The 12,380-nt window shown below is 35.1% G+C and overlaps 1 protein-coding gene across 1 annotated transcript; it reads left to right on the plus strand.

The window, feature by feature from the left end:
* Nucleotides 1-1,769: 1,769 nt before the first annotated feature.
* Nucleotides 1,770-9,320, plus strand: LOC110170747 (tetratricopeptide repeat protein 31-like). The gene is made up of 18 exons (XM_020936439.2): nt 1,770-2,027; nt 2,106-2,128; nt 2,492-2,549; nt 2,639-2,778; nt 2,859-2,939; nt 3,298-3,351; nt 3,426-3,554; nt 3,641-3,796; nt 4,331-4,391; nt 4,474-4,564; nt 4,639-4,780; nt 5,468-5,572; nt 5,641-5,740; nt 6,419-6,662; nt 7,039-7,113; nt 7,212-7,314; nt 8,557-8,672; nt 8,751-9,320. The coding sequence occupies exons 1-18, from the start codon at nt 2,000-2,002 to the stop codon at nt 8,812-8,814; spliced, it is 1,770 nt and encodes a 589-aa protein (XP_020792098.2). The 5' UTR covers nt 1,770-1,999; the 3' UTR covers nt 8,815-9,320.
* The last annotated feature ends 3,060 nt before the right edge of the window (nt 9,321-12,380 follow it).

A 12,380-nucleotide genomic window follows, 5' to 3' on the forward strand; every position in this document is an offset into this window, starting at 1 on the left:
CAAGAAACTGACAGAGGTTTAAAAGTATCCCCAAAGTTGTAAAATTGAGTCCAAATATGAAGGCTGCAACCCTCGAACTGGGACACCATTTACAACTTGTGTCTCCTCTTGAGTGGGACTTTCTCACCCATTTCCTGCAGAATCAAGGAGGGAAATCAAGGAGAAGGAAGAAAGGAAAGAGAAATGAGACATGGCCACTGAGGAGAGAGGATATAAACTCCTCACTGAGACCTATAAAGTTTGATTATTTTATCTGAGGTCTTCCTTCTGAAGCCTCCCCCATATTTACTCCTTTCTTCCTTCCGTGGTTTTCTTTGGGACACCAATTATGTGACAAATTTGACTGACAGCTGAAAAGTGGAGAATTGAGGGGAGGAATGTTAGGATAAAAAACTAGGCTTAGGTGATGTATAACTACTGTTATAATGTTATTGATGTACTGCTATATTTTATTATTGTACTATTAGAATTCACTATACAATGACCCAGAAAACAGGCACTAGATTACAGATAAGGGATGCAGAGATGGGTTCAGTCCATGTACAAGATATTCTATTTCTATCTATATGTCTAATCAATTAACTAAATAGGGCAAGGATTTATTGATAGGGATATGTTGACTCATGACTCATCACCCCGAGCAGACCAGCAGACGCTCCCGTAAGGGGAGTGAGATAAATGGGATCCTTGTCACAATGGGATAAGATTGTGCAACGTGCCAAGAGGCCTGGCTGGCCTGTGGACCAACGAAAAGGCACTAAGTCTAAAACCTGGCCGCCTCCCACTATAGTTTACATATAAAAATCATTGTATAGGCGTAAATATTCAGTCTCTGCATGGGAATGTCAGCACAGACTCCTTGTACAAGTATGACTTTGGAATAAGTAAATTATCTGGACTTTATTTCTGTTTCAAGTGTAATTTTTTGTCTAAGCAGAAACTAACGAACACACGAGGAAAAGGGTTATTTTCCTCAACAGAATCCAGGAGAAGGAAGTGAGGAAAAAAAATTTGATGCAGCCATAGTCTTTTCTTCACCCACATTTACTCTCTGGCTTTTAACACCATGTGAGATGTGTGGTTCTCTTTGTCTTTAATTTAATTTAATTTATTTATTTGTTTTTAATATTTTTTTTTAAAATCATGTTTAGCTTTATGCATTTTAACACTTTTTATGATTTTCTGTCTTTTATTTTATTAATTTGTGTGTGCAGCACTTTGGAAACTTCATGTTCATAAAATATGCTATATAAATCATAGATATAAAACAGTAGATCTTGCGTTCAGCCTCTTGGCCTGCGATTATTCCGCCGCCATCTTGGTACGGGGGTTCCATGGTCTAAAGTTTTTCACAGTATCAGCAACTGACTGAACCCAGGAATAACCCAGGACTAAACCAGGACTACACCAGGACTGAACCAGGACTGAATTAGGACTGAACTAGGACTGAAACAGGGCTGAAACAGGACTGAACCAGGTCTAAACCAGAACTGAACCAGGTCTAAACCAGGTCTGAACCAGGTCTAAACCAAGTCTAAACCAGGGCTAAAACAGGACTGAACCAGGGCTGAACCAGGACTAAACCAGGACTAAACCAGGACTAAACCAGTACTAATCTCACCATTTAAAGCAGTGTCACCCCTGTACCAAGATGGCGGTTTTGTTGACGCATTCCAACAGAGAGCGGTAGTCACTGCGATATCTACCCTTCTATATCTCAATGCTATATAAATAAAGTGGATCGATTGGATTATAGGACATGATAAATCCACTAGATGGCGATAAAGAAGCATTGATGCCAACAAGATCACAGTGACGAACTAAGGGCACCACTATTACACTTCCGTAGCATGGATCTATAATAAAAACTGGATTTTATTATAGTTTTTTTGTTTCTACTAGTACCAGCATCACACTAATCTGCGCCTGGATTTATAATAATAAGATTGTATGATACTTAAATGACTTAGGCCAATAGAGAAAACTCCAAGCTACAATCATGTCTTTTACTCATAGACAGGCAGCAGGTATGTCATTATTTTAATCTGTTTACACTGTATTTGCTGCCATTTGTCACACGCTAATTTCGTTTCATTCTTTTCCAGCTTTTGCAAGAGTAAAAGTGATGGTAAGTAGAAACATTTGCTTAATTTTCTTTCATGTGTTCAGCTAGCAGCGCCGCTCGCATTTTACACTGGGCCGGAGTTAGCAACGTGCTAATGCTATTGTGGAAAAAGTTTTTGATAGGATAAGTCTGTATTTTTATGTCTTAAATTTTGGAATCAGATAGTTACCTAAATATGTAATTCTGATAAGTAAAATAGCATGCATTACAGTTGTTTCTTGTATCATTCTGAAGAGTTATTGTGTAAGTTTGTCATCGGGACTCACTTTCATTTTTGAAGCTTTGGAGATTTGGCGTGATTTTGTGTGAATTGTTATTGTAATGGCTTAGAGAGATGAAAACTGCATTTCTTTCACGTTTTTCCAGGGAGATTTCTACGCTGGACTCCCCGATATTGAAGGTTTTATACAAGAAAGTTTTTGTGGTATGTAATTTTCAAGTAGCCTTACAACATTTACAACATTTAGGCCTAAATTCTGTAGAGTCTTGTCTAAAATACATTTTCATCAACAGCCCAAATGCAAGATGAAGACGTACACTTTTATCAGAATTTCACTGGAGATGACTGGAAAGATATAAAACACAAGTATGGTATAAAGGTGCCCTGTGGCCCTAATACGGAGTCCAGTGATGATGATTTAGACTGGGAAAGTGTAAGTTGTTTGCTCTTTTTTTTTTTTTTATCTGCATTTTTGTATGTATTTAATTTGTTACTATCTGTTTTGTGAATCAGGATGCGGAAAGGAAGGCTAGATTATTATCAAACGAAAAGAAAATTAAAGAGAAGGCAGAAAAGAAGCGTCTGAAAAAACAAGTATGTATCTGGAAGTAATTTTTGTATCAATCATTTAATTATTCTGTGTTGGGAATTTCACAAGACCTATATTGTATACTATGTAGGCTACATAGTTGTATAATGAAGGCAACACCACAATGTGAATACTTATTTGACCAGGCATTGAGTTTCAAAACTGAAGAAGAGATTACCATTGAAATTTTACTTTGAAAATGACATATTTTATACTGAGCTTTTTTTTTTTACATTTTACTGAACATTTTTAGACATTTAATCTTAACATGTCATTGTTGTTTCCAGTTTTATAATGAATTTGGAAATTGTAGTTTACAATACAACACAACACAATTTATTATTATTATTTTTTTCCTCACAGCGACAAAAAGTGAGAAAACGCCTTGAAAAGCAACAGAACACTACACAAGATAAGGTGATTTTCGTTTTGCTACCATGAACTCCTAGTTGAGATAAAGATTTATGTCAATAATTTTGTTTAATTTACAGATTAAGGATAAAGCTTCAGAAGTATGTGAAGAGGATAAAGAATATTTAAACCTTAGAGCTATGGCTTCATCTTTAAATTCAGAAAGCAGTAACAACACTTCAGATGGATCCAGTAATGAAGAAGATGAGGTAAAATATTTGGGGTTGTATTTTAAAATAAATTGCTGTTTAAGATGGTTTCAAATAGATTTTTATATTGTTTTTATGTGTTACAGGGGTTGGATTTGACAAGTAGTTTTGTTACTAAAGCAGCTGAAATTGCTAAACGCCAGTTAGAGCAAAAGCATGATAAAAAGAAGTCTCCACTTAAAGAAGAACCCAAAACACCTGAAAAAACGGAAGGAACACACGAAGCAAATCATGTAAATAAGGTGAGTTATTCTGTTCCTGCTTTAAAGATTCATATCTGTAAATCGGCTCATTAAAGATGCATTATGTAACCTTTTCTAGCAGAGGTAATCTGCAGATAAATGTATTTAAGATGTTTACCAAAATTGTATCAGAAAAAGGTTTTTTTTTTGGTATGTATGTATTGATGCTTTTAAGTATTGATATTTTTGCATGAGAATCAATACTTTTCAATACCTCAAACAGTATTGCTATATATAAATGTTGGATATAATTTCTGTCACTAATAGAGTGTCCATCACATGCTTGTCCCCATGGGCAAGTGACTGGTTTACCTGGAATTTTCTACAGATTGGCTGTACTGTTTTTTTGCAATAAATCACATGTAATTAAATAAAGTAAGATGGATGCTTATAATGCTGTACTGAGGAACGTGACAGGCAATGCAAAAACTCCATGGTGCCTCAAGCAGACAGCAGACAGTCTCCCTAGAAAGTTGCATAGTGCTCTTTTAACACCCATTAACTCCTTTTACTTTTTTAATTGTAATTTTCCAGGATCCTGTTACATCTAGCCCTAAAATGGAGGACTTTGTTAAAATGAGTGCTGAACTTGCAAGTATGTCTTTGTTTGCTTGTTTTCAAATGTTCATAAAAATCTTAAATGTTTGTTACATTTGTAATTGTATGTTTTATTTCAGTGATTGGGAATAAACTCGCTGGTGTCGGAGAATATAAAATTGCTGTTAATTATTTCACAGATGCCATTAAATACAACCCGACAGAGTATAGGTAGGTAGAGATGAACTCTGATTTGGCTTTGGTTAGATTCTAAAAAAGCTTTAACATATATTTTTCTTATGCAGGTTATTTGGAAATCGTGCATTTTGTTTTGAGAGAATGCAGGAGTATGAGAAGTCTTTAAGTGATGCAGAGTTGTCTCTGAGTATGAGTCCTGGCTGGGTTAGAGGCCTGTTTAGAAAAGGAAGAGCGCTGGCAGGACTCAAGGTAAAAGAACACCGCACTTCTGCACCAAACCGGTAACATGAATACACAAATACAATGGCACAATATGTTAGCTCTGTTTTTAATCCAGGGTTTCAGTGAGGTGGCTATGATCTAAATATGACCTTTTTAAAAAATATTATCAGTAGTAGTGGGAGTGCACCGGTTATCTTTCAGATAAGGGTGTACTGCTATTCAGACTTTATTCAGAACTTTAACATTAATTATTTATTAATTATTTAGCATTTTATATTATCTTTGTCAATATTACCCACATATTTTGTTGTAAAAATATGACTGAATATCTCCCCTGATTTAATAGAGGTAATGGGTCATATTTTTACAGCAAGTTTTGTATAAAAAGTTTGCTTCTGCCACCACAGTCTTCATAGTAGAATCGTGATTTGCACATGATGTCATACAAAATGTTATTAGTTTATTACATTTTTATTTTTTTACTGTTGCAGGTTTATACAAATGTCAGAATATACTGTATCTATATCACCACTAATCTGACGTGCTGACATTGAAGTTTTGTCAAAGCATAAGCATCATATAAAAGTTAAACATCTAACACGCTTAAACACCCTTTTGTCTAGCTTAGACTTCTTCTGAATTTTAATGTTTTCTTAGTGAAAGCATTGAAGTGAAAGTAACTGTTACTTTTGTTGACCTTGTTGTTCTTGGCAGCGGTACGAGGAGGCAGCCTGCGCTTTTAAGAAGATTCTTGAACTAAACGGCTCCAGCCCAGAAGCGGCTCAAGAACTGATGAATGTACAGATTTTACAGCTAATGGTGAGAATCCAAATGTGAACCTATGATTTTAATTTTGAGATTTTATTAACTGATATTTCCCTCTTTAGGAGAATGGCTTCACTCGGGAGCAGAGTTCAAATGCTTTAATTATTCACGGGAATGTTGAAAAAGCCCAGGAAGCACTATCAAAGTTGAACAAACTTCAGGGTAATCCTCATTCTGTTTTTGAATTACTACAGGAGTATGTCCACATGTTGTGAGTCAATGTGTCTAGGTAGTTCACTAAAATTTATTTTCCCATAGAGCTTTGTAGGCTTCTGCCTTTCATTTGAGATGACATGAAAATTGCAACGAATCCATGGGCTTCAGAGTTGTGAAAAATGAGCATTGTTGCTCTTGGAATAAACATTTCAAAACAAAATATTCAGTCTTGTCAATGGTCACTTGTCATATACTCTCAGATGGTGGGCAGCTGCCTTTGTAGCTCTATGGGACTTTGACTCATTTTGAAAGAAATATTCAAATGTATGATCCACAAATGTTGAACCTTATCATATGTTGGGGACTAACTCCACTATCTTGCCACAAAAAGCGTGTCTTCAGGGTTCAATAGTGGTTCTACTCTTTTAACCTATTGAAAATTGTAGTTTTTTTGTTCCAGTTTATTTCATGTGAATAGGCCCAGTAAATGCATATTAATTAAAGGTTAACACATTTGTAATCAGGCAGTTTAACAGCATCATCTTCTATAGAATTCTGACCTGTCCTCCAGCTCAGTTTTAAACTATAGGGATTTTATTTTTTTATGTTACATGAACCCAAACTGTTGAGGAAAATAAAACTGTTTAACCTGTATTTTAAAGTAACATTTTCTTTGTGTTTTAGTGTCCCCACCTGCCCCTGTCCCAGTGCAGCAGGTGGCTAATGTGACCGGAGTATCCCCGGGCCTCTCTGCCAAAGCGGCTGCTGCCCCCCGCCCTCCTCTTCAACCCCCTCTTCCTCCAGCCCAGGATGCATCAAAGACCCTCCCCCTCGAGAAAACGCCTCTTATCCCAGTCCAGAACCAGCAAAGCCAGCCCAAACCAAATGCCCCTGCAGCCCCGAAGTCCAACCATGTAGAACAAGCACCGTGAGTACATCACATTTCACAAAACATTCGGCTCAGTTACAGAACAGTGAAAAAAAAAGCTTTGTGTGTGGGTAATACAGGAGGACTGCAGTTTGGGGAAATAGTTATCATCTTTATGTAAAGTATTGTTATTAGATTTGCAATATATGTTTGGAAAATATGGTTTTGTTCAGAGTACACATTGTAAACGCCTCCAGGAGCATTAACATTTGAGAATAGACTGCAACAAGATAAAGTGTTAATCTGATAAAAAGGATAACAAACTGATAAAGAAACAGCAGAATCCCATGAAGCAGGGGGTGGGCTGTCATTAATAAAAGTTATATAATGTTCTTTAATTTAACTGGGCATAATGTCATGTTTTATCTTTCAACAGAGAGCTGTTTCCTGTGTGGGTGGGAAATCTGTCTTTTTCTGTCACTGAAAACTTATTAGGAAGTATTTTTAACAAGTAAGTACTCAAATATGCCTCAAGGTCATGTAGTATTTTAACAGCGTTAAAATTATCATCAAAACAAAGTCATTCCCTTGTGTTCTCTCTCTTTGCAGGGTTGGACCAGTTTATAGTCTTAAACAACTGCCTGCAAAACGCTGTGCTTTTATTAACTACACCCAACAGCAGCATTGCGATGATGCAATTAGGAGATATCATGTAAGTAACTATTTATAATGGACAAACAAAACAAGGATACTGAAGTCCTTGATGTTGCCCCAGCGGTGTGAACATTTATTGAATTACTTGAAGTGCATATGACAGGTTTTCATGTTTTTCCAATTATTACTTGGTTTGGTCAATATTTATCATAGTTTTACATCAGCTGGTGAAGAAAAGTTTCCATAAGTTTTACATTGGAATACCTTTTACATATTTCATCAACACACAGAATTCCTTAACACGGGGACCATTTACACACAGCAAAGCAAAGGTGTTGTTATGTAGCTTTATTAGTTTGTCATAATTATGGTGCAATTTAGATTTGGCCTTTGTTTACCTTATGGATGTTTGTGTAACACTTATGCAATTACCTGTACGTTATGTCACATCTGCTGCCCAGGTCCAAACAGGAAATAAAATCATAAGTTTCACAAAAAATCTGGGACTATTTACATGCAAGGAACATCGTTTTCTGACAGTTTGGCAATGCATTTAGTTGGCAGTTTAATTTAAGGTGCTGTCATGTTTTTTATTGTCAAAAAATGACTATTAGATGATTTGAGTCCTTGTTTACACTGTGGTGGTGAGGTAACAAGTATGAGCTTTAGTTGAATCATAACAGGGTATCCTCAGGTTTGACTATCCCAAATTTAAGACTGAACATAAAGACATTTAATACTACTTAAATGAAAATTAAGACCAACATCACACCCATTATGTGGACAAAAAACACCCGATCCAATTCTAATAATGACCAACCAACTACTGGTACTATATCTAGAATCTAAACCTACACTTGATGATCCAGCCAATGTCTTCCTGCACTGTACTGATTGTTTACTCATTGCTGTCGGCGCCACAAGCAAAAGTATTGTTTTGCGCGTTCTCCAAATTAGACGTTCATTCAGGTTACATGATTTCACGTTTTTTATTTTCCTCCCGCCATTTAACAGTGCATTGCAGCCCAGTTGAGTATACAAAAAATTGGCTAATGAAATTTAAAACTTTTCTGAAAAAAATAAGACTTGAACAGCATAATTTAAGACTTTTCAATGCTTTAATTTAGGAACGTGAAATTTAAGATCTTTTTCAAGACTTTTAAGACCCCGCAGCTACCCTGCATAACTGGTAAATCGTGTTCCCTGTCATTTGCACTTTTAGGCTTTAGTTTAACTTATATTGCTTTTACTTTTTGCTTTACTTTTGACATAAATCCTACATTTGTCTGTTTGTGTTTAGGGATTTGAGTTAATGGGCTCTAAGATTGCGGTGAGATACCCAGACAGGATCCCCCCTGGTCTGAATATATCCAAATCAGCCCACAAAGCTAACCATCCATCTGATGAAAATATAAGGTGAGTTTTACCATTTAAGCCACAATAATTGATCTGTTTTTTATGGTTTAGTGTAAATAATGTATTTTGTGATTCTAGCAATAATCTATATGAGAGAAAATGGCAACCCTACTACAAGTATAGAGATCCATTCAAGTATTGACAATGGATATATTACACTGCAACATGAATGACTCTGCCACAACTTTTACTATTTTACTATTTACTTTACACATTTGTTTCATTTTTATGTCGCCAGCATTTTAGATTTAAAGTATTCCGTTTTTTAATTTGTGTTTTAGACAGTATTATACTTGAATGAATGAATGTATTGCACTATAAAGGCTGTATTGTGTTGAAAATATAAACAACTATTACAATTTTTACAAAGTCAAATGGATTGAAGACCAGTGTCCAGGAAAACATTGAGAATTCAGTCCTAAAGAAAATTAATGTTCTATATTTTCTTATATTCTTTTAGGTTTTACTGTATTATGTCGTAACAATTTCAACTTTGAATCAAGCCTTTTGCGTTACCTTTTGTCATTGATATATTTGAATATAAAAATATGCACCGATTACAGTTTTTCTTTCTTTCAGTTTGATGTTTTGTGAGCTTAACCAAAATTCAACATGTTCTTTATGGAATTAAATCTCACAATGTATTAATTGTTTTGTCAGTGTGAGTTTTATTTTTAATTTCTAGTAGTGAATGAATTGAAATTGTAGGTTCCTGAGAAATGGGGCTATCACCTTGAACCAGTAGATGGCACTACATACCAATAACTGCTGTTTCTTTGTCTTTGCGTAATTTCTTTTTGACTTGACCAACTAACGACTATTTTTATCTTTATGATTTTCATTTTCCTATAGGCTCCTGTGCAACACCAATGCGATTGTTACGTTTGTTTGGATCCACACAGCATAAAAGGGGCTTTGTCTGAATCTTCTGATGAATTAAAGACATATTTGGAAACACAAACTGTTCATATACCACATATCAGTGGTAGTCCCAACCCCATATAATCAGTTGTTTAAGCATTTTTATATTTTTTAGGTCTAGTTTTATAGTGGATAAAGATAATCTCTTGAGGGAAACCAGAGTTCACTTGTTTTTATCTGCAGTCAAATCAAATATTCTAAAACTACTTTGTACAAAACCCCAGAGAAGGTTAAAATGAAGTATTTGAACAGAGAATTTCTTCAGACAAAAAGGTTTAGCCAAGAAAGTGTTTGACATGCAGGTACAAGCTAAAATCAAAAGCAGAAAATAGTCAAGGTCTTGTGCATGATCTGAAACCAACAGTTTTGACTGTGTTTGTTTGTGATTGCGAATAGATGATTTATTCAGTCTCTCTTTAGTCACCGAAAAGAATTTACTAGCACTCAAATGTGATCAGATTTGTTTTTACAAGTCCATAAATGTAACTTTGAACTATACACAGTCAAATAGTGTATCACCACATTCAAATGAATGTCACGTTTCCATCCCATACACTTTAAGTCTTACATTATAAAATATTTACCTTTTTTTTTTTATCGTATTGAAATGATAACATATTTCAGCACCCGATTTCTCCACCTAGCACCCCTCAAAGGTTCATCCTGAGCTGCAAACAAAACTGGCACCAAACCCAACTCAAACAAAAAAACATGTTTTATTTTACATTACAATGGCAAATTAAACATCCATTTCAATAACTTACACCTTTCAGAATACAGGTGGGCCATATGTGGTCTACAGCACTGTTTCCCAAAGAGTGAACCTCAGGTGGGTCCAAGAGATTGTTTTTGGGTCGACTTGTCACGCTCTGCATATAGGTCTGCAATATACATGTTTTGTATAATTTCTAATCTTTTTGTAATTATTTTATTGACTATTTAGTTCCAATATTGCTGGTTCAATTGAATGTTAAAAAGAAAAAGCAATGGGCCACATTTAATGTCCAAATAGGCGACTTATGGATCCTTTTATTGCTGATTCAATTACTGTTTTTCATCATTTCCTCATTAATGTTCAATAATGGTCAAATCCACCTTTATTTTTTGATTTACGAATAATGTCGATTGACTTGGGTCACGAAGGTTTGTGACTTTTAAAACATGGGTTTTCAGAAAAACTTTTGGGAAACACTGCTCTACAGAATATCAAAATGGTTGGTTTAAAGGTATATGCAAAGTTAAATGATCACGTAGCCTTTTATAGTAAGTAGTCCATTATAAAGCTGGGTGCACGGCTAAAATACAGCGTGTATGAATATATCCATGAGCTTCAGAATGAGGAAAAGGTAGGACTGTTGCCAAAGCAATTAACAATTTAAAATGAAATAATAAATAATTTAATTGGTCAACCGTACTCAAAATAACAACATATAACAGGAGTAGGAGTGTGCAAAAATATTGAAATATCGTATCGTTTCATGTGATGATAAGGTTTCGATATCGTGAGCTGCTGTATTAATATATTGCCGAGAGTATTTTCTGGTATATTTTACTCAATTATTTTGTTTCAGTGCGACAGTTTTGTTGCTTGTTTAGAGGAAGGACTCGTTTATGTAACACATTTGACATTTTCAGTGTTTTGATGATTAAAATGAGAGTGTTTCATATTAACTATGCACAAGAAGTGGTTTAACAAAGACTTTTAGTATCACAGCCATCACTTAGTCTTTATTATTTATTGAACTGTATCGAATTGAAAGCTCACTGTATCAAGATATGTATCATATCGGCAACTTCTTAATGATACCCAGCCCTAAACAGGAAGCTGAAACCCACGAATAAGACAGAAAAAGAAAAAAAAAAAACTTGCAGCGTCATCTTCCAAACAACAAGAATACACAGAGAACAAGAATATGTTGATATTTCTTAAATTTTGTAATTAGAGTCCATACATTTTTTGTTCGATACTGTAAATTTCAGCCAAAAAAAAGTCTAAACATGTAGCATCTGAATTTCATTATAACAGCATTAAACGTACAATGAAGAGTTGTGTCAATATGGCCCACCTCTATTTCAGAAACCAATACTTTGTGCTTTTGTGTAAGACCTTTTTAAAAACAGACAAGGATCAATGCCATCTCAACCACTTCACAATGATTTTTAAAACTCTGAAGGCACCAGTGTTGGAATTCTTTAAAAATTTTCTTTGTCAAGTAGAAAAATAAAATGTCGTACTTTCCTTGTCACGATGACCTAGTTATTTTTTTATTCCTGATGAGAGCGAGCTGCCGTCTTCTCTCTCCAAGTGGCTCACGAGTCCAAGCCACCAGTTTCTAATGGTTAATTTTTAATGGAGCTCAACCGTCCCGCCCACATCTTCACAGGTTTTGGTTGTAACATTCTCGTTCATTTTCCAACAGACTTTTGAAAAAAAATAAAATAAAAAATAGAAATAAAATTTTAAAAAGTCTGAAATCTCAATAATCAACTGTGTGAGCTTAGACACATTTTCACAATATATTAAAAACAGCTATAAGTTATAAAACACAAACATTTGAAAAACATTTGTCCAATGTTAAAGGTACACTCTGTAACCTTTCTGGTGGAGGTTTTGCCACGTACTCGTCTCCATGGAGATGTTATTGCTTTGCCTTGAATGTTCCCCACTATGACATTTAACTCGTCTATTTCTATGGAGACCAGAAAGTGACGGCATTAGTCCAAGTTACAGGTTAGATCTGTGGGGGGAGGTGACCTTGTCCACAGTAAAAATACATTGTATTTCAA

The sequence above is a fragment of the Boleophthalmus pectinirostris genome, unplaced genomic scaffold (assembly GCF_026225935.1).
Source record: "Boleophthalmus pectinirostris isolate CB_2022bp ecotype Guang Dong unplaced genomic scaffold, ASM2622593v1 HiC_scaffold_20, whole genome shotgun sequence".
NCBI classification, from domain to species: Eukaryota; Metazoa; Chordata; class Actinopteri; order Gobiiformes; family Gobiidae; genus Boleophthalmus; species Boleophthalmus pectinirostris.

Coding starts and splice junctions, on each gene's coding strand:
- LOC110170747 (XM_020936439.2), top strand. CDS start 2,000: ATGTCTTTTACTCATAGACAGGCAGCAG. Junction 3,352..3,425: donor AGAACACTACACAAGATAAG/GTGATTTTCGTT, acceptor TTTAATTTACAG/ATTAAGGATAAAGCTTCAGA. Junction 8,673..8,750: donor CCATCTGATGAAAATATAAG/GTGAGTTTTACC, acceptor TTGTGATTCTAG/CAATAATCTATATGAGAGAA.